At 41.5% G+C, this 27,650-nt stretch overlaps 1 protein-coding gene across 1 annotated transcript in view; it reads right to left on the reverse strand.

The window, feature by feature from the left end:
• Positions 1 to 1,173: 1,173 nt before the first annotated feature.
• EPM2A (EPM2A glucan phosphatase, laforin) overlaps positions 1,174 to 27,650 on the reverse strand; it is a 92,473-nt gene continuing 65,996 nt past the window's right edge. The window contains exon 4 of the mRNA XM_081140885.1: positions 1,174 to 2,147. Coding sequence (XP_080997011.1) covers positions 2,044 to 2,147 — 104 coding nt within the window. The 3' untranslated portion in view covers positions 1,174 to 2,043. The remainder of the gene's footprint in view (positions 2,148 to 27,650) is intronic.

Here is a 27,650-nt window from a genome sequence, read left to right on the forward strand (position 1 = left end):
AGTGCTCTCTGATTCACTAGGGTGCCTATTGGACTTTCCTTGGTTGGTGCTAAGTTGGACATGGGATCAAAAATGAGGGAAGCTGTCAGTTATTAATCAGGTCCTGGGCATTTGGGGCCAATTGTTACAGAAGCTATTGCTTCACTTCCCGGACTGTTTACTGTAGATGAGGAGCTGCTTCGGGTTGCAGGTCAAAGTTCTATTTTTAGACATGGTCCAGCCATTGTCCATGTTCACGTTCAGTCTCTCAGAATCAATAGAATATGGGTCACGGTGTCTATTCCATTCTCTCCTTCCCAGCCCATTCCACATCCTGACGGCAGTGATGAGTGAGCCCCAAACACACTGATAATTTTATTTGTTAATATGACTTCTTTTTATATTTCAGAAAAACTAGGGAAAGGTCCAGAAGTATCCTCTTATGATATTATATTTCTGGGTAAGCCTAGGCTTTGGGTTAAAAGATAAAGAAGGGCCTGAAAGCAGAAGCTGTCCTACGACAGGCCTTTCTTTACTTGCTTTGTGCTGTGCACTGTGGGAGCTTAATAGGTGTTTAATAATAACTTAGAAATAAGAAGGAAGTAGCTATGGCAAAATCAAGATGCCTGAGCAGTAAATTCCTGATTTCTCTGAATGGAAATCAGTGAATTTCTCTGGCAGACCTTTCTCAAGAGCTCTTAATGGCCCCACTAGGCATTCTCTCTCTCACTCTCTCTCCCCCTCTGGCTTCTTAAAGCGCCATTAATCAGATGCTGATGAGACCTGGACAACAATCAGCAGCCCTGGCTCCATCAAGAAGAGTATCTCATCCCCTATGGCTTGATTACCCCTCCAGTTCAATTCAAAAGTTTGCAGCTAACAAGGACACAGGCCAACATATTTTTAAAAGCAAATCTCTGTCCAATTTCCTCTGTCTTTAGAATGTCTGAATGTTGTAACAAATACTGTGCCAATTAGTTTCCGACAGATGCTAGTGTTTATCACGCTGAGATTTAGGTTATCACTGTACTTAAGTTCAATCTAACCCGAGAATGGTAACCACCAATGGTACTAAACTCGAGGCTAAACACTTTTAAACACACTCTGGCGTAATTCACACCATCATGGATACAGACATTATTCCACTTCACAGATGGAAAGATTGTGAGGCAGGCCCAAGGGAACACAGCAAATAAATTACACAGCTTTTATTCCATATTCCAGAAATCCCTGCTTCCAGTTACACATGTTGCATTTGTCAGGGTTCTCCAGAGAAACCTAGGAAAGCTGGTGATGTCATTTAATCTGAGTCCAAAGGTCCATGAACCAGGAGCACTGATGTCGGAGGCAGGAGAGGATGAGTGTCCCTGCTCAGAGAGGAAATTCGCTCTTCCTCAAGCGATCTGTATTAGTCTACCAATTCAAATGCTAAATCTCTTCCAGAAATACCCTCACAGACACACCCAGAAATCATGGTTGACCACCTCACTGGACGTCCTGCAGCTCAGTCAAGTTGACACATAAAGTTAACCATGACACATGTCCTACGAAGGCAGATAATTAAAGATACTCATAGGCTGTTTCTGTTTTTCACTTGGCCCAGGCTCACCAACGGCACATGTAGGGGAGTAACAGAGACAGCTGTAACCCAGGCAGGGTTCGTATACCTAGTTGCCCTTTCCCATGTTATCTAGCAAACCGTTCTTGGGCTCCCCCAAATGGTAACAAAAATTGCTCATGATAATACAAGCATGTACAATAAATCCCTTCTACATAAGCTCACAGATCACATCCGGCTCAGGGAGCAAAGTCACGGTCTGTTTATCAATATGCTGCCCAAGCTGTCCCTGAAGATCCAGCAGCGCCACACTTCCCATCTTCACTTCAGCTTCATGGTTCATTTACAGTCACATTTTGCTCTTGTTATTTTCAGTTCTCCTCTAGCCATCTTATCGGTATGATGTTTATATATGTTTATGATGTTATCAGCATGAGATAGGGAAGTTTTATTTTCTTAGCAGTTGACAGAAGCATTTATCATAAGGAGAAGAGACCCACCAATGCTCAGAATGTATTTAAAACCCTGATGGAGTAGAAGATAAGATCTTGGAGGGCTTGCACATAAGGATTTGACTTGACAGAAGCAAGGGGGGAAATTGTTGGTTGCACTGAAGAAGGAAGAAAGAGAGAGAAAAAGTCAGGAAAAGAGAAAACGCCCACAGTTGTTTGTAACTCCTTATAACTTTCCTATAACACTTTGAGCCTAACAAAATTCTTGGTGTGATTGGGACTTTTGTGGAAACTGATAAAGGGGCTATATTTTGGGTCCAGGTCTATAAGGGGAAGAACCAAGGCAGTGAGTTAGACCTAGTTGTAGTAACCATATCATTTTGTGGTTTTTTGTATTCTGATGCTTTGAGATCTGGGGCTGGCTGACCCTCTCAGAGTTAGCAGTTCCTGGAGTTAGTCAGAGCAAGCTTTTCAAATGCAAACCAGCCAATCCAGAACCCACTGCCCCGACCACCTCCATTACTGAACTCTCAACTCCGGGCCACTATCCACCTGTTCTAACCACCCAGAGCTAGTTACCAGACAACCACGGGCAGCTCCTACACCCCACAACCTCCCGAAATGGTTAAAACTAGCCCATTCTAAGCCTGCCTGCTTACCCTGCCTCACCTGTTCCTTCCTGCGGAAACCATAATAAAGGCCTCAGGACTGACCCGTGCTTTCCCATGGGCCCCCACCCCATGGCTTGGGGGGCCCTGTCCTCTTGGGAATCTTAACTATTTTTCAATGGCAATCATCTTCCCATCTGTTGACCTTACGGTAACTCAACATTTCTATTAATACACTATATTTTGAAACATCAATTGAAAAGTTTAGAAAAACCACAAGAAAGAAATATGTCATAAGTTACTGACATGGTGAGAAGGGCTCTGAATTCTCAGACACCGAGGCTGGGGTTGAGCTCAGTTTGCTACAGTGTCTGAGGGGCAGGAAGGCCAACACTTGCTTCAGGATGATATTTCTTTACCTCAGCACAACCCACCTCCCTTCTCCTTTTACCATAACCAACACCTAACAACTTATTTAATGACACCAGAGATTCTCATGCATAAGGGAGAATCATATTGAAGGGAGGGGCTTCAAAATGCATATTTTCAGGTCTGAACCAAAACAGGAATCTGTAATCCTATGTGCCTGGTCAAGTTTGATCTTAACTAAGTGGTAAGTAAAGAATAAAATATTTTCTCTGTAGGGAAGCTTGTCTTTTAGGTAATAAGTATTCACTGTATAAAACAAACTTCATACATGAGAAGATGGGGAACATGGAAAAATAGTGTCAAAACATTCACCCTCTCATGAGCTCTCTTAACAGCTACTCAAACGTTCAAGCTGTTAGAAATTCTCTTTATACCTTTAATTCCTAAAGGTTTAAAAATGTACAAATTAAGATTAAAATGTGTGTGTATGGTTAATCCAGAGTCTTAAAATCACACAGAAATATGCATAACTTAGAAGACAGCTGTAAATGATAAAAATTATTTTCAATTTTCATTTAAAAGAATGTATTAAAATTGAGAATAACTATAATTATGTAGAATCACTTCTTATTTCTGATTCACTACAAAATAAAAATAAGTGATTCAAAGTCAAATATAACTTTTGGCCTATTAAAGACAGAGCTGGCAGCCACTCTGACTGCATATAGGCAACACTATTAGCACAAACACACACACACACACTCAACTTTTTTCTAATTTTAAAGGTGGGAACAGATGCCTTGTGATCAAGAAAATAGGCATGTATGAAAATAGTTTTGTGAAGAACTAAAAATAATTTTAACTATATTAAGGATATATTTATATATATTTGTTGTTGTTCCGTATTAAAATCAGCCTTTAATGAAATGCCATTTTAATAATTTAAAATGCTTTGGGTAATTTTTATTCATTAAGCCAAAATTTTCTGGGACTGGATTTGCATGCCCACAATCTATGTAATTTAAGTAGTAAAAATCAAAGATTTTATAAGTCGTTGACCTAATTTTCAACAAATGCCTCCATACAGGCCCATTAAAGATGTAAAAGTGAGTCAAGACCTCCAGGACTTCCTCTTTGCACTGTCAGCTCTGGCACAGTATGTCGGGTTATAGGTACTAAATAGATGTTTCTAATAAATGAATGAAGCAGAATTTGGAACGGCCATTAAATGCTGAAGATCTTCCAGAGGTGAGCACCAGACAAGTTAACATAAATTTATCTAAGTGAGATAATACTAGAAGAGATTATTATGCACAACAATCCACCCAAACAACATTCTGGTTGGTATCTGTCCCTTGAAAGTCACGGGAAATTACACAGCAAAATATTGTACATTTCCAAGCACCATGCACCATGTCTTAAGCTCTCTATAAATACCTTTTTTTTCTCTTTAAACGCTTAACCATGCATATGAGAAAATGGTGGTGAATAAAGCTAAGGCTTCTTAAATAAAACATAATTATTTCAAAGGAATCTGGGACAAATGTGGCATTAGTGGAAAATGTGATCAAACTATAAATTTAAAACGTATGACTGAAAGTAAAACAGAAAGTCCAAGTCTACATCTTAACAAGGATGCAGTTACTAAAGATTCTGGCCACCTTCCGACCATGAAGAACCGTTAAAGATTCTCTGTTAGCCACCCTCCATCTGGGATCGTGGCATTCCACTTTCTGAATTCCCTTTGCCACTACGAACCCTACAGATTCCTGTCTTCTTCCTGTTTAAAAGGCCACAGTTAGGGCTTCTGGCAGAGGATCTGCTGGTCCTCTCCTGGCAGGTAAGTGGATCTCCGGTGTAGGGGAGGAAATCAACCTTTTCCTCTACCCTAATTCAGTGGCTGGGGCCTGTGAATTAAACTGACAAATGGGATACTGTATAACTCAACTTTACCAAATTATCAAGACCCTTATTTAAGAATGAACTGTAGTTAATCTTCTTAATTTTGATGTCAAAAAGTAAAGTTTTTGGTAATATCCATACTGGCTGAGCTCTGCTGAAAGAAGATGGACAAACCATTAGCAGAGACACATTCATCCGGCAGAACCCAGAAAATCAGACCAAACAGGCCTGATGTATGAGTCACAAGTGGGTAAAATTCCCCAGCCTCCATGAGAAAGGCCCCGGCAATCTTGCTGCTTACAGACCCTTACAGACACCACAACCCCTCTGGCTGTGGAGAGAGAACATCAGTGAAAGAATGAGTGAGACTTCGCCTGGACTGAAGAATGTCCTGGAGTTCACAACCCCATTTTCTCAACAACTAGACTGCCAAACATTTATTTTCTCGCTTTGTTAATGAAAATCAAGATGCTTGCAGCTCACTAATGTTGAACAGAAAATAGTTTGTTGCTTCCTTGGAAAAAAACCCAAAACAAAACAAAATAAGTGGCCAGTAGAATTACCCAGCACTAAGGGGGAAATTGTGTAAGAAAAGGCCAGGCTATTAGGCTGTGGATCCAAGTTCAGGCACGAAGTGTGCCTTAGTCAGAAAGCCAGGCAAGCATCTTGCAGGAAAACATAATAAATTGGGGTTTTCTGCTGCCTCATAAAAGTGATGGATTTAGTGCTTCTTAACAGCAGAAGCTGGCACGCCCGTGACAACCCCAAAGTCGTAACAGGACATTAGATATCAATCTGGTCAAAGGCAGGGCTTTTGCTTGGACCAGCCCAGTAGAAGCAGGTCCTCTGAGCTGGGACTGGTATTGCTTCCCAGGGGAAGAATAGTGAATGTCCAGCAGCCTGGTTCCTGTGCCATGGACTCCCAGCAAGGGACCTTCACTATTTAATTTCTTCACCAAAATAATGATCTCTATAGTCACAAATAAACTAACATACATCAGCTGAAAGCTCCATGCATATTCATTTGCCTTTGGGATCATAAAGTTGAACAATATTGCATGAATCTTTGGTTGAAATACCATCTTTGGCATTTTCCATTACTTCTGCATTCAATCAGTCATCCATATGACCGATTCTAAAACCGATCTCTGGAATCTATTCCATTTTTCCCATCACCTCTTTACTATAACTATTTTAGTCCAATCCACCATTATATCTTACTTGGACCACAAATTTGTCTCCTTCCCTTCATTATTACGCCCTTCTATATGAGTTAGCAAAAGCCGCAGTGAACTCTCAGTGGCTTACAGCACAAATCACTTTTTTCTCACTTGAGGTGTGTGGGCTGGCTTACTTCTTTAAGGCTGGCTGTCTGTGTGGGACCAGTGGCTGAGTGAGCATGTTCTACTCATGACCGATGCCCAGGCAAGAGCCCAAGACAAACCACGCCAGCGCATCTAAAGCCCCTGCTCCCCTCACACCCGTCACCATCCCATTGGCTGAAGCATGTCACTTGCTCAAGCCTGACATCAAGGACATGCACTCCTCCCGACCAAGTGGGAGGGGCAAAGCCACCTGGTGGAAAGCAAGGCTCTGTCCTCCTATAACGGGGAGGGAGTGTGTGGGCTTAGAAACCACAATGCAACTCACCTCATTACTATTATCTACCATTATCATCTATTCTCCCTGATCATTTAAATAAACTTGTCCCTCTGCTTCCCGGACCTCCAGTGGCCTTGCTAGCATTACAGTCAATGTGCCCACGGGCCCTGAGGAGCTGAAGCCTGCCCGCTGCCCCAGCCTCCTCCCGGGTTTCCTCCCCCCAGGCTAAGCTCTGGCCAAAGCCCACTTCTTCACACAGCCTCCCCCGCCTCAGAAATTTGCTCCACACATTCACTCGGCCTGAAATAACTTCCTCTCCCTTTTCCTTCATCTAGACTTGCATCTGCAGGTTGTAACTTCTTCAGAGAAATGTCCCTTGACCAATTAAGATCGAGTCAGGTCCCCCATTAAAAACTAATTCCTTCTAACTCTCTCTCTTCACATTTATCCCAATTGTAATTAATTGATACTTAAGTAGTCTAATGATCTTTTCTTGCTAAAATGTATGCTCCAGGATTGGAGAGACATGGTTTAGTGCAGGGAGAGTATTATTTTCTTAGCGTCAGTGGTCTGTCATCATAAACACTCAAAACACACACACACAAACACACCACACTAACAGAACACACCCATGTACACACAGGCACACATCCCCATATAAAAATTGTATGTGTTGACCTTCAACAGAAGTTGACTATGTATTCTGTGGATGAAAAGGGGGCCACATATTAAACTTGACAAGCTCAGGGGAGGCTGCATGGGGGCCTTACAAACTCAGAGACTGAAAGTAACCACTTAGGATGGTCTGATATGAAAATGTCTTAACTATAAACGAGTCATGGCTGGTAGTCTTGTCCAAGGCCTGTAGCTTCCCTGACAAAGGTCAATCTTTACCTTAACTGAGCCTGTCTGTTGTCTTTTTGCATCTATAACAACATATCTTTGGAATGTCAGAGTAATCCCCCTTTTCCCAGACCCCTCAGGGCACAATCTTCTACCAGAGCAGGGACCATAGAACCCCTCATTGTCATCTGGTTCCCCAAATACCACCTCTAATGCTGTAAATGTTAACTGTTAACTATCCTAAACCCACCAGTGTGAAAGAAGTCTTTGTTTTCATTTTACTCTTCACCCAATCTCAGAGATTTCCTAGCTGTGCTTTCTCCCTAATCTACCACCAATAAATTTCATGTAACCCTCCTTATGGCTCCTTGGATGGTAACATATAAAAGAAAACTGCAAAACTGCCATTCTCAGGAGCATTTTCTCAATCCTTTGAGATTTTGCTTCCTGGCAACTGTCATCTGTTTGGCTCAAATAAACTCGTAAAATTTTTCTACAGGTTTGGATGTTTCTTATATTGACAATCCCATCACCAAAAAGGATTTATTTGGGAAAAAGGATTGCAATCTAGTGCGTGCGGCCACAGCGAACCACCTGCATGCAGCTAAACAAGAGGCAGGAAGCCCCTTTTGAAGAGGGGAGATGGCAGTGAAGGGGGGGGGCTGTTACAACATAGAGCTGCTGTAACCACAGAGCTCTTCCTATAGGGCTTTTAGCTACCGACACAGGGCGTGAGAGCGCCTCCCACAGGCCCTCCCGAGTACTGTCTAGGCGAAGGTCTTGGTCATAAATTTTGACAAACACTGTTTCCCTTTAATGATGTCCCTAGTCATTCTACCCTTCGATACTTCACTTAGCAAAACCGAAGGCGTTTTGAATTTGGGTCTTTTGTTTAAATCTCAGTTCTGCCCTTTGGTAGCTGTGTGGGTTAATGGTGTAATCTTGTTGAGTCTTTTCTTATCTCTAAAATTTTAGGGGATAGTAATTCCTACTTTGGTGAGTTTAAAGGTTCTGTGCATGAACAAATACTCAAGCAGCCCTCCCCTTCTCTAGTCCAGTCCTAGCCTGTTCACCATGCCCGGGGATTCCAGTTTCTGCTAGACATTTTCACCCAACTTGCTGAGAGCCATACATATTTCAAATCAAACCTATCAACTTTCTATCAAAACTGGCAACTCATCCGAATTCTCCATTTTGTTAACTTTTCAACAGGTTCAGGTTCAAAATCTGGAAATCACTGTCCGCTGCCTCAGTCTCCCCTAAGATGCCGTGTACCCACCAGCTCTCTCTCGTCCTTTCCAGTTTCTCTGTACTGACCTGACTTCTCCCCTGAAACCTCTCTGGGCTTTGCCAGTATCCAGACTCTGGTCACAGTCCAGCACCTCACTGCAACCACTTTCATTCATTTAGAGTAGGTCTCCAACCAAAACTCTTCAATGGTAAGAACAGTGCAGCAGCTGACAAAGCAGTCTGTGCATCCCAATAATGTATTTACTCTTTAAAACCTGGGTCTGTGCACAGAAACAAATTCTAGAAAGGATACTAAAAAGCTTACATGGTAGGATTGCCCAGATGTCTGATTTCTTTTTTATGCTTTTTTAATATTATTTGGTTTAATATGACAAGAATGCATTATTTTTAGAAGCACTAAAAAGCTTATTTTATAAATCCAAATTGTCACCCTAAAACAAATATTCTGTGACTCTTTTTTTCTAACAAGCAAGAACCAAATAATCATGACTTTCAAGGTCTTTTATGTTTGGCTCCAGATTATTTCTCTAGCCTCCTGTCTTACTGCTTTTCCTCAGATTCATCCATATGCTTTTCACTTCTGTCTCCACCCGGAGCTGAGATGGTCCTCCATCCCATGACTCCTGGGCAAGCCTCCTCAGTTTCCACAAAGCCACTCCAACTTTATTCTGTTTTGTGCCCTCTAAATGTTTTAATGAACTCCCAATTAAGAATTCAGTTTATTTGCATTTTAAGCACTCTTGAGAAAATATAGCCTCAAGCATCTGCTCTCTTAACTTCTATTAAGAGTCTGAATAAGAAACGTATTAGTGTTCCCTGTCAACAAAGTCCTATCCATAGGAACCAAGGTGTGAGTGACCAGGTCCCTGTGAACAGCCCCTGTATTTAACTCACAACACCCTTGAAGCAGGACATCGGTAGGTCTAATTCCAGAATTCATTAATAACAAGTGGATATTTTACCAAATATGTTGTGGAAGGGTGAGAAGGAAGATTCACATGGTAGCAACATCCCCCCAAATCCCAGTGTGACTGCCAATGATCTCTAGTCTTCCTCCCCTAAAAGTCTCTCCCCTGAAGACTCCTCTTCTGTCTTTCACCTGTTGCCCTCTACTGCCTTTAAAAATCCTCTTTATTTTCCTAAGAGCTAAATTCAGCTCATATTAACTTTGCTTGCTCTACTCAGTAAATAAAAAACCTGGTACAGAGCCTGCACTTCTTTGGTCTCAGGTCCTCACCCAAAAAAGAGAATTATCAGAGTATCCATCAAACAAAACAAGGCTCTTCCTAGAGGCAAATTCTACTGCTAAGAAAATATGGTTTCTCCACATTAGTATTCATCCTTCAATGATCAATTTCAATGCCACGTCCTTCAGGAAGTCTTCCTTGATTCATCTAAAGGGATAGAATTATCCCTCACCCAATCCCCTGGGTTGAATAATGTACCCTATAAAATTATATCAAGAATTTTTACTATATAAACTACATTGAGGACTAGAGACACCTATACCTGATTTGGCACCTCTCTAGATATTACTTTTATTTCTCTCCTACTATTGTCATGAAAATTCTTCAAAAATAACATAAGAACCTCTAGGCAAAATTACACAGAAGGAGGTCATGGCCCTAAGAAATAATGAAAGGGCACTTGTTATGAGCCATAGATACTAGATTCCCTCCCCCCACACTCACCCCCCCCCACACACACACAATTTTTTAAATGGTATCTATTAGATTTTTAAAAGACAAAAAGCAATTTTATTTCAAATGCTATCATCATTTTTGGTTTAAAATTTACAAGCCTGCTTGTCATTGCAAAATAGTATAAAGCAAAATGACACTATTCTGAAGAATTAGAATCCTAAAATTGCTTTTACGGTTTAAAGAAGGTATTTTATCTGCAGTGATGTAACTCCATGTCAGAATTTTACCTACATACAGACTCAAGTAATTGGAACAGAGGATTCATGAGCAGAATTGAGCTAACAGCTCAAAGCAAGAGAATATTTTATTCTTCAAATTCATGGACAATAAATTGTAACACTTCTTAGTTCCTTCCCAAAAAATAAAAATCCTAACATTGTAAACACTGATATTACAAAATATTGCCAAGGAACAGACGATAGAAATCCAACCATTATGGTAATAGATCCAAGCACAGGGGAATTGCCAAGGGAAACTGCACGTGGGTAAGTTGTTCTAGATGGTGCCTTATCACGAGCAGCCTGCCCTTCCTAGCAGAGGCATGTGGAGCTGTCCTCCAGCCCAGAAAGAGAGAGTGGCCCTCTACAAAGCCACATGGCCCTGTTCTCTGCTGCTACCCCATGTACCGAACATATTAATTTTCTCCTTTACTTGCCCTGACGTGATGGATAACATACAGGTATGAGTGTCTGGGGGTCAGAATGAATCCAGGAACCTTCTATCTAGAATTAATGTGAACTCCCCCACATTCATACATTACAGAGTCCAGTGCAATACAAAGCTCATAAAGAGGCGTACACATTCATAGATTTCAGCCCCCAAATCAGAGAGCCCACCCTCAGTACACTCAATCAGCTCTACTGACTGTGATTCTGTGTAAGTGAGATTTCATACCTGAAAGTCAAATGTCCCCAGCAGAAGTCTGAGTCAAAAATGGTGTGATATAATCTGATCTGACCTCTGTTTTCAAAAATATGACAGGCTATATTGTGATTAAGACAGATTAACTGTATTCTTAGGAATCATTTTACTTATTTTTTTATTTTAAAAAATATATTGTTATTTATTTTTAGAGAGAAAGGAAGAGAGAGAGAAACATCAATGTGAGAGCAAAACATCAATCAGCTGCCTCCTGCACGTGTGTGGAGGCAACCAATCGGTGTGTGTCTCTCACATTGATGTTTCTCTCTCCCTCCCTCTCTCCCTTCCATTCTCTCTAAAAATCAATGGAAAAGATATCCTCTGGTGAGGATTAATGAAAAAAGGAAGTATTGAAATATCTCCAGATTCAGGAGACTAACACATTTCAAATAGAATAAATGAAAATACATCCCACCGTAGACACATAATAGAGAGACTGCATGACGACAAAGGGAAACAAAACATGTTTTTTAAAATTCCAAGAAGAAAAAGCAGATACCTGCAAAGGGATGAGAATTCTAATAATTGCTGGCCTCACATAATAAAGAACAGAGCCCAGGAGACTGCCAAAAAATAGACCGACAGAAAATCACCATCAACCTTGATTTCTGTGTCAAACAGTCCTGTCTCTCAGGAAAAGTCAGAAGCAAACACATTTTCAGACAAAAGAAAAAGCTAAGTGAGCTTATCACCAAAAGATCCCTACTAAAGTAATAAAGCACGTATGTCTTTCAAACAGAAAAAGAGTGACCTAGATGGAAGGTTTTTTAACATTCAAAAAGGAAAAGTGTGCAAAAACATTGATAAAGTGTGAATAAAAGTGAAAAACCACTGACTATAAAACTATGGAACTTAATGTCTAGTTTATGGTGAAATACGGGCAAAACTAAAATATTCTCTGATAATACTATATATTTCTATCTTGGTGTTGGCTTTGGACATGGACAATTCTTCTGGTCCAGTAAACATGTTACCAAACATGTTGGTTAATTTAAATGTATCTGATTTCTGTGATTAATTAGACAATTGATGGAATGTTGAAGACAGTATTAAGATTAATCTTCACCTAAACACTTAGAATGCTCTACCTGTAATTCAGTACATTTATCCTGGCTCCTTTCGAATGGAACCTTTATTCCTCTCCTCTTTCCCAGCAGCCAGCCTCGCTGGTCCACAAACACTGAGGCCGAGTCTTGTGTTGCTTAGCTCAGGGCAGGGGGCCACAGGGCACTCACGCGGCCCACCCTCAATCCTTTGCCCGGGGTAGAATCATGGCACTCTTTGTTGAAGGACCAAATGTAATCTCACAGTCTCCTCAAGTGCTCTAACAGCCACAACCAATCGATAAAGCTACCATTTGACATCAAACTAGCTCCTTTCACAGCTTAAAGGCTGGGGACCTTATCCTATGTGCAAAACATCTGTGATTGCTACTTCTTTCGTCAGTTTTTACGGAAAGAAACACAATTTCCTTTTTTGTCCTGGAAATTTTCCTTCACCCCTGGTTGCTGGCAAAAGATAAAAATTATATCAAGTAATAAAAATTCTGGCTTACAAGTTCACACTGGCTTAGGTACACACAATCTGACTTTTATATACACGCAATCTATATTTTCTTACAAATAACTTACAAGAATTATGTGTTTGCCATATACAATAAGGTCTAATATTTGTACAGTGCTTTACAGTTATCCAAGCACATTACTATAAATATTTTTTTCCAAATTCTAAAGTAAATATGTATTGAATAATGCCATGTGACAGGCACTGTGCTGGATGCTGGGGATACAAAAGTTCTTGAACTGCAGCACAGCAGGGGAAACAAACACATAAACAAATGATGGGAGCACAGGATGACACTTTCTATAATGAAAAATAAGGGGGTAGAATGATATAGTGGTTAACAATATGAACTTTGGGACCACAAATACCTGAGTTCCTGCCCTTGCTCTATAATTTATCAGCTCCCTAACTACTAAGGCCCTCTCTTAGTTAGGGTTCTCCAGAGAAAAAGAACCAAATATATATATATATTGGGGGAGAGAGTGACAGACAGACAGACAGAATTCACTACTCATTAAGGGACTTCAGTCTTTTCTCTTAAGGCCTTCAACTGATCGGATGAAGCGCATCCACACTATGTGGGGTAATACCCTTTACAAAAGTCTAATAGTTATATAGTAATCACATCAACTTAGCACTATACCCTAGTCAAGTTGACACATAAACATCACAGGCTCATTTCTTTATCAGCAAAATAACAATAATGAAAAATAACAACCCCTGCTTCAGACAACCCTCGTGGGGTTGTACTGAGATCTGTTCTACCAGCGTTAGGAACAGCGTCTGAAGAAGGCTCACGCCCAGGCACCGCTGTACGAGTATCCTCAGGGTTACTCATCTCTGCTCCCCTCCCAGCTACTTCTTACCAGCCACAGGACAGGGGTCCCTGTGGTGCCCCACTTTTCCTTTTACTCCCAGCTTTGCACATGTGGCTTCCTCTGCCTGGCACATTCAAATGTGTCTTTGTGCATGAACCAGCTAACTACAAATGTAAGGTGGCCCATAGAATAAGTTTAACCAGGAAAAATCAGCAATATTTGACCATCTTTGACATACCAAAATCAGCAATTTCATATGGTTCAGCTTAATATAAACTAAGCTACTTTGTAGCAATATCAGTATAGTTTAAAAAGAAACCCCATGCCAACATCCAAAAACAATTGGGGGAATTACATTTTTAAACCACAAATGAAATCTCTAAATTTCCTTTTCTTTCTCTCTCTCAAAACACACACACACACACACACACACACAGAGAAATAGCTGTGTTTGTGTGTGTATGTATTTCTATATAGACAATATATAGATAGGTATATGTATTTCTGTATCACATGGAACCCCAAGCCAGTACCCCAGTCTGTTCCTCTCAGCTAACCTTGGCTTAGCTCTCTCACTGTGCTTCTTGCCTCTCACCTTCTGAATTTATTCTTTTGTCTTCCTGTAAGTAGTTCCTGGACCTTTCTGATGTAAATAACTAAAACATGTGCTTACCTAACACAGGCAGAGTCTAGCAAAGACAAAGGCTCTGCAATGGAAGAAATTAATTAAGTTGCACATTAACTTTTTTGTTTTTGCAGTCATAGCATTTCACACATGCATAATCTATTTCAGGATTTCGGCACTGTTTCATCTGCTTGCACTTTGTGTTCCACAATTAAAACCACTCTATTAAAAAATTTTAACTTAAATTGTGACAAATTAGGTTTTCGTCCCAAGGCTGTATTTTTAGCAAACAATATTTGTTGTGAATAGAGCGTATAAAAGCCTGCCAAGACTCTCCAGGGCTCAGAAGGCGCACTTCCTTGTGGAGATACCTTCCTGACAAATTGAAGAACCCTCTCTTCCAATTTCCCTGGTCAGATGTGGGAGGGGGTGACTAGTACTGATGTATTTTCATTCTTCTCTCATTTCCCGAGCAAAGCCAGAAAGTTCAAATTTGTTTCTGATGGGCAGAGATCTTGTAAAATTTACTTGACCCCAATGGGATAGAATTTTCTGAGCTCTGAAGATGAATAGCCCCTCCAAATCCTCCTGCTGGCCTCCTCATGGCTTCAAGGTTAATAGGGGGGCATTTAGAAGGCAGAAAGTATTTAGAGCTCTGGGACATGTGTTACCAAGAGGAGGAGAAGAAGCAGTTAAAAATGTAAGGTAATACTGTTACTAAAGGTTGCTAGTGGGAGTGGAATTCTTGTAAATCCTGAGAAAAAGAATTTTCTGAGACCTGTATGGAAGAATGAGTGATTTTTATTGGCGTGGAATTACATCCCTGAGTTTCTAGCATTTCATTTTCCCAGTCCTGACAAGGAAGAAGTCCCATTTTACCTTCAGCAGGGCTAAAATCAGAGCCAGTGTCCAGAATTTCCTTTCCATGTCTGTACAGTCCAATACAACATCAGGCTAGCTTAATTTGTGTTTCCTCACTGCAGTCCATCAATCCACTGCATGTGGGGTCTGCAGGTCCACACAGCTATGGAGGAAGCACAGGCAAATGCGAGGAAGACGAGAGCCAGCCAAGAGCACAAAAGCAAGAAGTAAGAAAACTCCTTTGTTTAGGAGATTATGTTTTCTAGAAATCTTTGTGCTCTTGCAGTGGCCAGGCCCATTCTGGCAAATAATCTTTGTTCCCAGGTGTGACTGACAGGCAAGTACCTTCCGTACGTGACACCAACTTCAGTGTGCATGCATCTATCTCTCCTTTGTTGGACCCCTTCCCCCAGTGATCTGTAGGTTCCCTGGGGAGTGCAAAGTTGCAGCTTCCTGGTGAAGCTGCCCAAACAACATGCCTATAATGTCTGGCTTTCCCTTTGCTCCTTTCCTATTATTAATATCTAGCTAATTACAATGGTATCAATACTGGACAGGAAATGAGAGTCAGCCCATTTGGTTCCTTCAGAGCAGCCTTTGGTATGAGGCTCTAAGAAGGCTTCCTGGAAAACTTTGATAAGACGGCCAACTTGAAGTGCTCAGCTCATTTTATCAGGCAGTATTCTCCTCGGAACAACTGTTACCTGTTTGCTGAAAAAAGCTGACCTTCCTCTCCTTAAAAATAAATGCTAAGGGAAATACGTCAGACAGAAAAAGTTAAGCACCATAGGATTTTGCTCATATGTGGGATATAAAACTGAGAGCAACAAATGAACAAACAAAAAGACAAACAAGCCCTGGCTGGTTTGGCTCAGTGGTTGGAGCGTCAGCCCACAGACTAAAGGGTCCCGGGTTCGATTCCAACCAGGAGCACGTGCCTTAGTTGCAGGCTTGATCCCCAGCTGGAGGCACGTGCGGGAGGCAGCCAGTTGATGTGTCTCTCTCTCACATTCAATGTTTCTCTCTCTCTCTCTTCAACTCTCTCTGAAAAGCAATGGAAAAAATATCCTCAGGAGAGGATTAAAAAAAAAAATTTAAAAAAAAAGAAAAACAAACAGAACTCATAGACACAGACAAGAGCATGTGGTTACCAGAGGGAAAGGGGGTGGGAGTATTAAAGGGTAAAGGGGGTCAAATGTATGGTGACGGAAGAAGATAAGACTTTGGGTGGTGGGCACACAATGCAATATACAGATGACATACCATAGAAATGTGCACTCGAAACCTATATAATCTTACTTACCATTGTCACCCAATACATTTATGTCTCTGCTTATGTGTCTAATTTGCAGTCTCTGTAAAAATATTTGAAGTGTTTACAATGATTTCTATTGAATTTTTTGTTCATACAAATCATTCAAGAAAGTCTAGAAGTATATATTTGCAAATATTGTACATAGTCATGTAAAACCACAAGACAGAAGACTTCTCATAGCAAACCACATATACCTAGCTTCTATTCTCTCTCCAGTGATATGCTACATTTACATGAAAATAGAAAATAATAGCATAAAAAGTTTAACAGGTTATCTGTGCAGATTTCACTACACAATAAAAGACAAATTTTTTCATTGCATCTTTTCATATTTTCTAAATCTGCAAGCATCGTAGCACTACGACAGTGTTTTGCTGAATCTTTAAATTCAGAAATGATGCATTTTGAAAGTAATCACTGTCCATTTCCTGGCAGGAGTTTTGTAAAGCCCCAATTCCCCAACTCTGATGAGAAGAACATCTTCCCTCCTCCTGATACAGGAGGGTGCCTTTGCCATGGGGGATTTATCTCCTTGGTTCAGGGAAGAAAAATGATGTGGGAGGAGGTCAGATTGACCTTCCTGCTTCTACTATTTTCTCAGACTTCTTCAGCTTTAAGATATTCAATATACCAAGGTGCCATATTTGGGGGTAACATCTCCCAAAATCCATCAGAGCCACTGGCTTAACTATAAGCACAACTGCATGGCAGCAGAAAGAAAAAATATTAGCAAAAAGATCAAATCTCAAGATGAAAGGATCACTGTACCTTCTGCTTTGCCACAACTGTGATCCCAAATGTCACTGTGATGAAAAATAGAGAGAGGAAGTGGGTAAGCAATGCCTAGAGCCTAGGAGATTATCGAAAAGACAAAATTGAGTAGACAGTCGTGGGAAGCCAACAGACAATAGAGGCAGAGGATTTGGAAAAACAAATAAAGCCTGGGTTTATCCCAATTTCCATTTCTTGACTATATGATTTGAGCCAAGTCCCTTAGTGTTCTGAGGTCTCAGTTTGTATTATAAAAATAAATAAGAGTTGTCAAGAGTTAAAGATAGCATAAGCCTATATGCAGATAATAAATAATGGATAGAGACTGAATTATAAGAATTTAAATGATTTGTAATAATTATTACAGTTTTCTTCAATATCATTAGTGTCAATAAAGAAAATAATCACTTCCAGGAAAAAGGAAGTTTTTAAAACAGTGGTAGAAGGGAGACAAAGGGCAATTCACTCCTTCATAGTGTTGTCTCCCATGACTCCCTTTACAATGACACTTTCCCCCTAAAAAGGATGCTCTTTTAAGAAGCAAACACCAAACTGATAAAGTATGCTCATTTATCTCAACTTCATGAGAAGCAAATCCCTTCACCACAATTAATCTGAGGCTGATTTACACAATAATTATATTTAGATGACATTAGCCACTCTAGTCTCTGCAGTCACATAACCCAAAGTCTCCAGATGCACAATTCATAAAGCAAGGATTAGCTCTGCAGTCAAAACAGTTGTGCCAGGAGGAAGACACAGTCATAGTAGTAGGCTTGATTCAGGTGTTGCGATGAGAGGTTAAATATCCCAACCCTGAGCAACAGAAGCCTCTGAACTTAGAAAGGCAATAGGAAGGCCACTTCTGCAGCATTAAAATTTATTCACAGGTGCTTATCCATATCAGGGACTTAGACAAACGGGTGCAAGATGCCATGGATAGACATTGGCCTTGGAAATCAGCCCAGAAGGCAACAGTGAGGTCAGAGGTGAAATTCATCTCCAGAGGGCAATTTGCCTGCCTTGTAGCTCTGGTCTCAGTAATGATTTCTGTTCAGGATATATTCTACCAACTCACACTCTTCTGATGCAATTCACACTTTTCTAGGAACTGAAATCACCAGAGATGTCTCAAAACACATGAGTCATAGAGCACTCATCATATAATAAACATCTTACTTTTCTAGTTATTCAGGGGACATTCAAATCAATGTTCTAAATCAGAGGGGGGGGGCGACCATTTTCTGTTAAGGACCAGATAACAGATATTTTAGGCTGTGTGAGTCATACAGACTCAACACTCTGCCTTTGTAGCAGGCACAGACAACACGTAAATGAAAGGACATGGCTGTGTATTTAGAAAAACAGGTGGAAGGCAGGATTTTGGGGCCACAGGCCACAGTTTACCAGCACAGGCGATATCAACATGTAAACCATGCCATAAAATCAAATACCAATTTATCAGTCTCTCTGATACAGATTATCTGTGCAGATTTCACTACACAATAAAAGATGCAGTGTCCAGGTCTGGGAAGGCCACCTGTCCACATTAGTTATTCTGAGACACGATTTTCCAGTTTGCATGATCCCCTCAGGACCAAGCACTTTGCCACTTTGAAGGGCTTCTTAGGGCTGGACAGTTTGGGGAGGCTGAGTTCTGGCGCCTAGGGTGCTGTGTTCTTTGGCACACCCCACAGTTCTCCCCTGAGTTGCCCCCAACCCTGGGATGTTGCCTTGGAACTGCTGCCCAATATCCATTCTCTGGAGAGCCTCACAGCTCTCTTACCTGTCTGATTGCAGAGGACACTCTTCACTGTCCAGTTTCCTCTCAGAGACTTCCCCTCTCTGTCCTACTGCTCCAGGGCACTAATATAATCAACTCAATGGAATTAACTTTTTGCAAAATGCAAGAAAAGCTGTTGATTTCAGGATTCTCTGACTTCCTCCCTTGGCAAAATGCCTGAGGGTCTCGGTACTTAAAATGAAAAAAAGAGGAAAGTATAGGGAGGAAATCATGCCAGCAAACATTTCTGTAGGAGTTTAGAACTGGGAGTAATTGCTGAACTTTGAAGTTATTTAGCAGGGTTCATGGAAGAAACAGTCCTAAATCTAAGACTTGATAGATGGATCAGTCTTGAACCAGTATCAGAGAGGCAGAGCTTTCCAAGTAAGTGAAATTGCAATGGGTAAGATGGTAGAGAGGGACTAGTCATATCCTAGTTAGGACCTGTAAAGACTAGTGAGTTGGGAGAGCATAGAGCAGGGAGGGACATGTTTGGATAAGCAGTGGTCAGTTTGTGGGAGGTACTGAGTGTCAGATACTGCCATTTTTAATTATTTTGAAGACAACGAGGAACATTGAAGACTTTTTCAAGGAGTATGACATGAATGAGATAGAGGATTATGGCATGGCCATCTTAGAATGAGTGCTAGAGAAGACCTCTCTGAGGAGGTACGTCTTGGGACTGTACCATAGAGGATGAGATCACACCCACAGAATTGGCTTCATGCGGAGACAGATGAAGTGACACAAGAACACAGAGTGTGTGAAAAGTTTTATTACTCACATAATGGGGCTTTGGGGCGAGCAAGGCAGATGCCCAAGCCAGTTCAAACGGCGTGAGCAGAGAGAGGAACATGTGGCTCTGTTTATCTTTGTGGTTAGGGGGTTGGGGGGATAAAGTTTCCATGCATGGGTTGGGGCACTCGTGGTTTAACTTCCCACCTATCCCTGTGCCAAGGGAGTGAGTGTGTCAGCTTTCTCACTGGCTTGCCCAGAGGAACAGAGCTTGAAGCCACGTGTGGCAAAGCATCATACATGGAGTCAGACTATTACAAGGTGGTATTTCAGCTGAGACCAAGGGATGGGGGAGCCACAGGAGGGGCTGGAGGAAGGGCACTCCAGATAGAGGGAATGCACGAGAAAGCCCAAAGTTGTGAAAGGCCTTGAGCACTGAGGAACAGAAAGAGGCCACTGTGCTCAGAACGCAGCGAATGAAGGGCGTTAAGGTTGGAGAGGCCAAAGGAGGCCAGGTCCTGGAGGCCAGGTCCTGCAGGCCTTGCTGAGCCATGGCCAGGAGTTTGGATTTAATAGCAAGGCAATGAGAAATCACTCAAGGATGGTAGCGTAGAGTAATGAAATCAACATTTACTGCCAGCTCGACAAAACGTATCTGGATCTGATGAAATGGGGGGGGGAAAAGCAAATCAATGGAACAACTCTAACATTATTTTATTCATTTAGATACTGTGTTTCCAAATAAACCTAACCCTCTTGCACCAAGGGGTTTTGCCTGAGGTTTAGGACAGGCTTTGAATTCCTGCAACCCCCCCCCCACTACCCCACCCTCAACACGGTGAGCACAATACTCTGGGTGCTGAATGAATAATTAAGCACGAATATAGAAAATAATTTTTAAAATAGGTGATATAGGAAAGTAACAAATACTGAACCATCCTTTCTTTGATGCTGATGAAAGATATACAGCAATTTCAGTCCCGCTCCATCTGAGTTCCCTGCTCCGTGGGTACATTCCTTGCCTCCAGTCTACCAAGTGCCCCTTAGAGAAGAATGACTGGAAGTGAAAGGGAAGTTTCTGAAGCTGCAAGACCATTAGCAAGCACCTGCTAGAGGACACCATGTACCGTTGCCTCTTTAATAGGAAACCCCGTGACAAAACTCAATCTCTTATTTTTAGCTGATAGTTAGCTTTTACTGATAGATTTGAAAAAAATGCCCATTTGTTTTCAAAAGCAATTGTTGTTCAAAACCACTATTCCTTTCATAAGAATATAATGTCATATTTTCCTGTTCATTTAATTTCCCATTTGGATAAAACATTTGTGACCAGAATGATTTCTTCTAAAACATTCGAAATGATTGAATCACATATTCCTTATTATCACAACACTGCTTTTGCACTTGTGACTTAGGCAAAGTGACAGGAAGTAACTGAACATCAGCAATACATTCATTCATTTCTACCTGGAGACGGGCAGGTCAACTTCAATCATAGGATATAACCATGCCAATGTGTGTCCCCTGGGGATCTTGTAAATTTTGCATTTGTAGGCAATTGCTCTACTTGAGAACCATACTTGTGTCTTTCACTTAAAAACTTTATTTTTCCTGATTATGTCTCATTTTATATCTTAAATTTATCCTTAATGCCATACTATTTCAGAATGTCTAGTCTACAAAAATAAAAACAAGTCATTGCCACATTAGTATCAGCTTATGCTCAACTCCCTTCTGTTGTTATCAAGAATCTTTTTTAGCTGTTTCAAAATTGTTACTCATTAAGAAATAGCTTGACGAATTTACTTGTCTATGTGACACTTTATATTTTGACTTAAATAAATTTAAGACCTAAGGTGTCCCAAGGTTAATACTTAGAGCAAGCAGATAACTATGGAATGTAATTTTGGATGTGCCAAGAAGTCTCTCTCTTCTTGCTGTTCACAGTGCTCTGCATTGCCCCCATCTAGCAGCCAGGTGATGAACTGGGCTGTGGAAAAAGGGGTTCCCAGAGCACAAAGTCTAAGGAGTTACTCACCTGCAGAGGTGCGTAAGCGCCTCCTTAAATTGTGCAGCCGGGGCAGCTCATTTACCTCATCCTGGCCGTGGCAGTTATTGGGATAAAGCTCAGAAGGACCCAGTTAACATGCCAATACATTCTCTGAATAGAATAACATAGTAAGTCATTAGCGACCACCAAATGAAACCAGCTTATCAGATTAGAACCAACCCCACCAAAAGGGTACTTAGGAAATGGGGCACTGAACAGGTAAGTTCTGAGGAACAGAAGGCATGTAAAGGGTTTGAATGAAGCCTCTGGCCCTGCTCAAAGCACAGTGTGTTAGTGAGGAATCACAGTGGACAAGGGGCAGCATATGGAGGGAGGAAATCAGCCCCAAAAGACACGAGGATCCTGGAGAACTTGTGTGTCTGTGTGTGTGTGTGTAACTATAGCTAATGTTATATACGTTACTACTCTTATGTAACATACAAAATAACTGTAACTAATGTTATATATTACTACTCATATAATACATAAAACATTAATACATACACATACATATATACACATGCATATATACACACTTGTATATGCGCATACACAAGGTGTGTGTATTTGTGTGTGTTTGTATGTGTATGTGTGTGTATATTTGAGGGTCGGGGTGCGAAGTCTTGCAGTGGACACTGAGGAAACCAACCCACATCACAGCCAGGGCTCACACTCAGGTGGAAAGAGATCCAGCTAATCAGTCACCCTTTAAATTTGCCTGGCTCTTATTTCTGTGTTTCTGTGGAGGGAAGGGCTGACACCGCACTGCTCCTGTAATATAAGCCTGGAGCAGCTTCTGCTTCTGGGTCAGTAAATATATTTCCACATAAGAATGAAAACTCAGCCCGGCCGGCATAGCTCAGTGGTTGAGCATTGATCTATGATCCAGGAGGTGGTTGTTCGATTCCCGGTCAGGGCACATGCCATTGTTACGGGCTCCATCCCCGTGGAGGCAGCCAATCAATGACTTTCTCATCGTTGATGTTTCTGTCTCTTTCACCTCTCCCTTCCTCACTCTGAAATCAATAAAGATATATATTTTTTTAAAAAAATGAAACTCCTTGAGATCAAGAACAATGAATGAGTGATCGAAGAATGTCATAATAGCTTCACAACCGGAGGCCAACTTTTCTTAGGTGGATGAGCTTAACCAAAAAATACCTGGATAATACATCTCCAAAGAACTTATTACTGGAATAATACCAAAGGATGTGATTAGAAACTGGGAGACTTGAGTGTTAGTCCTAAACCTGCCATTAACTCTGTGACATTAGACAAACCACTTCATATCTTTGTCTGCTGGTTTCAAGCTCCTGAAAATTGGAGAATGTGGACTAGAAGAGCTCTAAAGCTTCCTCTATCACTAACAATGCATTCTATTCCCTTCTGAAGAACTGTTTAGGTTTAAAATAAAAATGCTAACCACCCCTCTGGAAAGTTCCTGAATAGTTGGTGGCCGGTTGTCTTATCTGGGTATATGTTTGCACGTGATTGTCTTAAGGTTCCCCTACCTCCCTGTGCAGCTCCCAGCCCAATCTCTCCCCCACACTATGCCCCCAGCGCCTGCTCAGGTAAGAACTGGAATCTCACCTGTTCGCTGAGTGGTGATCACCTTGACCACAGTGCTAAATCCTTTCCTAGGCATTAAACCATTGAAGGTTACTGAGGGTGAGCTGCTTCTATGTGGCCTAAGGGAAAGAGAGCAGAAACCCATTACCAGCACCCTAAACAGCAAAGAACATTCTAAAGGCCCTGCAGGCTACCTTTCAAAATGCTCGTTCATCTTTTATTTTTCGCTAGGGTCAAAAGAAACTACTAAAATTTTCCTCTTTTTAAAGATGAGCTTCTCCGAAGTGTTTTAGACCAACAACTTTAGGCCGTTGCCTGGCAACATTCCTAAAGGCAAGAGTAGCCCGAGGCCTGAAGAAATCTAATATTCGGAATGTGCCTGGTGCCCATGTTAAAGTCACTCTGGTTTAGTAGTCCTATCAAAGGGCGGTGAAAATCCAATAAACCGAGCCCGGAGTCTTTTCTTCTTCAGAAATCACAAAAGAGGGAGTTGACTTTGGTGAAGGTGAAACATTCTCTGCACACTTTCCATAAACCCATCGTTCATGCGTTAACGCTGTCCTGCACACGTGTGGCCTGTCACAGGTGTCAGCTCGGGGAGGCCCCCAATCCTCAGGGGTGGCGGTGCTGCTGGGAAATCCTCGCAGCTGCCTATCAGCATCCCATGCCCACCACCTCTTCGGAAGCACTGGCGGCTCAGACGGGGCTCACCATCGCACTGGATGGGCATCTTTTTCTTGACCAATCTATTTTTGAAAGTTCTCTTAGAATACTCTTTCTTAAGAACTGAAATTGTTTCTAGATCACTATCAAATACTTGTCCCCACTCTCCCATATCTTTTACCCTGTTTTAAGTGTGTTTCAGTCAACACTAGCTAATGCAACAGACAAGCCCCCAGCTTTGGATGACTTAAAAAAACAAAGGTTTATTTTTTTGGTCGGGTAAAGGCTAATGCAGGTTGGGGAACCAGCTCTACCTGGGAGCCATACAATCTGGAACATGTCTCCAAAGCAGGTTAAAGGAAATTTGTTGGCAGCAGACTGGCTCTGACTACCTCAGCCTGTAAGTGGCACCAACAGATCTGCTCCTAGCTCATTGCTCAAAACTAGCCACAAGGCCCTGACCTAACTGCATGTGGACTTTAGGGGGTGCTAACTGTGCCTGCCTCCCTTGTTTTTTCGAACCAAGCACACTGATCAGAAGGATAAGGCAGGTACCATGATTTGCTCCGTTATTCTGATATTGAATCCTGAAGCCAGATCATGCCAAGGAACAGCTGGTGCTTCTCTGATGGTGCAGAGTCAAGGGTCACTCCCGCAGAGTGTGACACCTGGCCCCCTTCTACCTCTCTGCAGAGCCCAGAATCGATGACTATCCCAGTGTAGGCTGGGTGTTTAGAGGGCCTGGCGGCATGTTGTTCAGCCATTCAACCTTGTTGTTGGCTGGAAGCATTTCGTATTTGCATCTCCAGACTCAGAGATCAAGAATTTGACAGCATAAAGGAAGGATGCCACATAATTAATGTCATTTTATGTTAATTAAGATCATGTTAATTAAACTTGTTGCTACAGCTCTATAATAAATGTACCTGTTCCGCATTTCAAATACTCCCAAGGGGCTGAGAGTGGGACGATGCCTAGGGAACGAACGTGAGACTTCTCCAACAAGCTGAAACTCGTCTTGTGGTCTTACTCTCCAGTGGGAAACTGAGACCCACAGAGGCTGCATGACTTATCTGTGTTCACGTGACCTGTAAATGGCAAAGCCGGAATAAGAGCCTGGGATCTGTGACTTCAAATCCTATACGAAGTGCTCTGTGAAGGACATGCCAGGAACTAGATTCTAATCTCCTCCATGCTTTCCCTTTTCCAATGTCAGAATACCAACCTGTCGCTACAGGGCAGAAAAAGATAGACACCAGGCCCTCTCTGGTAATGGCTCCTGCGGTGTCAGCACCAGGCAAGTAACAGGCAGCAGCAAATGCAAATTTAAATCCTGCGAAATTAGTGGTCTGACGAGGACAATAAGAGGCCTCCGATGGAATAATGACCTCCCTGCGGGGTGTGCAAGCTGCTGCCCAGGGTCTGAATGAGCTTGCCCTGGAGGCGTCACTACAGCCGATAAAATGGAATTGACGGGGGAGGGGGCGGCCACAGGCATGGAGTTTTCGAAACCAAATGATATATGAAATTCTGAAATGCTGTTCAGGAAAATTTACAGCCCTTTACAAGCTTTACACTTTGAGAAAGAAGCAGCCAAACGGCACAGCCGTGTAGACTGTCCTGACTCCTGCAATGTTGTCAACATTTGCTTTTGTAACAATAGCCTAGACAGGTATTTTAAAAACCCTCATTAATCCGCTGTGAATTTTGCCAACCCGATCTACTTTTCACTGGTACTAGAATCTTCCCGTGATGGCACCTGGGTAGTCCACTATGATGTGGGATACAGAAGGGACAACTCAGGGGACCTCATAAACCCCCAGCATGCTATGTGGCGGCAGAATCAGGCGTCAGATTACAGGAAGCTCCTGATGAAACCAGAAAATTCACTTGACCTCCATGGCAACGGCAAATGCATTACAGGAAACAAGTGGGTGACTCACCTACGGCCTGGACACGGCTCTTGCCATCTAATAGAGCTTGATCATTCTGGAAAGCAGAGAAGACTCATTCGTCCCAATTTGCACATACATATTCAAATGTATCATTGCAAAGCCCCCTTTGACGTATGTAGTCCCTGTCCTTTTATAGTCATATTTACACTTAATGGAGTTTTGCAGGTACACAGCAGGATTTTAATATATTTGAGCTTCTTAAGGTGCCTGTAAACTAGATTGGGCAGATAGTATAATCCCTGTATTTTAAAATGAGGAAATGTGAGATTCAGAGAAATTAAGTACTTTGCCCAGGATTAATTAAGTACACAGCCAGCAGGAAATAAAACTAATGTTCTTAGCAAAGGCTGACCTCCTGCTTCCTCTCCTAAGGCTACAAGGTCAGGGTAATCTCACTGTCCCAGTGTTTACCAGTAGACTCATTTTTTAAAGTGCTCCCAGGAGCACAGATTGTATTCAGAGCTCCTGATACCCCGAAACAGCCTCGAGGGTAAACTAGCCCTAATAATCAATAATCAATCCTTATTTCTTGTACTGTAGCTCCCAAACTGACTGCAACATTACCCAAACTTCTGAATTGCCAAATCCAATGAGTGGTGGTGGTGGTTGTTTTTTTTTCATTTTCTTTTATATATGACCTCTATCAAGTATCTGAAACCCCCGAAAACTTGTATCTTCTTGAAATGCTCTTGTTCCAGTCACTTCCTCTCTGGTTCACTCTCACAGCGTCTCACCTAGCATGCAACAACGGCCATGCAATTGTGGGAGGCATGCAGTCATTTGTAGTAAGTTAGCAGAATATAGAAACAGACAAATCAGTGTTGCCCCATTCGAAAGAATCAGTCTCATTTTAATGTGCTGTTCTTATGATGAATGAGAAAAGTGAACTAAACCCAGGTTTCTTCTGTACTCTGTATTCAGTGAAGAACCGCACTACACATGGCTCAGAATATATGAATTACCAATAGGCCTCAAAGTGTCGTTCCTCACGCGGGGAGAGGAGGAGTGATTGCCTGATGTTTACTCTCACACACACACTTTATAACCCACAACAGAAGACAAAATATTGAGAAGCAAGTTGCACAAGAGTGAAAAATCTCCTCTGCCCAGACTGCTGTGTTTATTTGCCTGCTGTGATCCATTAGTAAGCAGCTGCTCCTTGACTCCTGCAGATAAGAATTCTCTCAGTACAGCAAGTTGAGGAGAGAAGGGACTCATTTTTTTTCAAACAGGTGAAGCCAGGAATTTATAAAACCTTGTAATGTACCGCACACATTGAGCACCCAATTCGTACATTCTCGTTGTCATTACCAAGCATCATTCTCACTTAATCCAACTCTTACCTCATTCCCAAGTGGGGGGAAAAACACACAAGAATTGTGGTTATAGGAACTTTTGATGAGGGATATAACAAAAATATATCTAAAACCTGAAAGGATATGCCATTTTTCTTAAATGAATCCATCCTGTTCTTTAAAATTTAATTTTTCAAGATATTTAAAAAATAAATATGTAATGTTGATGAAATCTCATAAATAAAACTTCTGAATTTAAAAAAAGTTATACATGCACAAAGCAGATAGCATTCTGTTTGGAAAACCACTTACAGATTTAGCTGTCATTTACTTTGGTGCAAAATGTATTAAAAGCACGCTTATCAATTGCTGACAGTGAACACCAAAAACTTCTGGATAAATCTCTCTGGTGAACTATAGTGAATTACACAGACAACTGGAATACCTAAGTAATGTGTC

Source organism: Miniopterus schreibersii (assembly GCF_964146895.1).
Source record: "Miniopterus schreibersii genome assembly, chromosome: 6".
NCBI classification, from domain to species: Eukaryota; Metazoa; Chordata; class Mammalia; order Chiroptera; family Miniopteridae; genus Miniopterus; species Miniopterus schreibersii.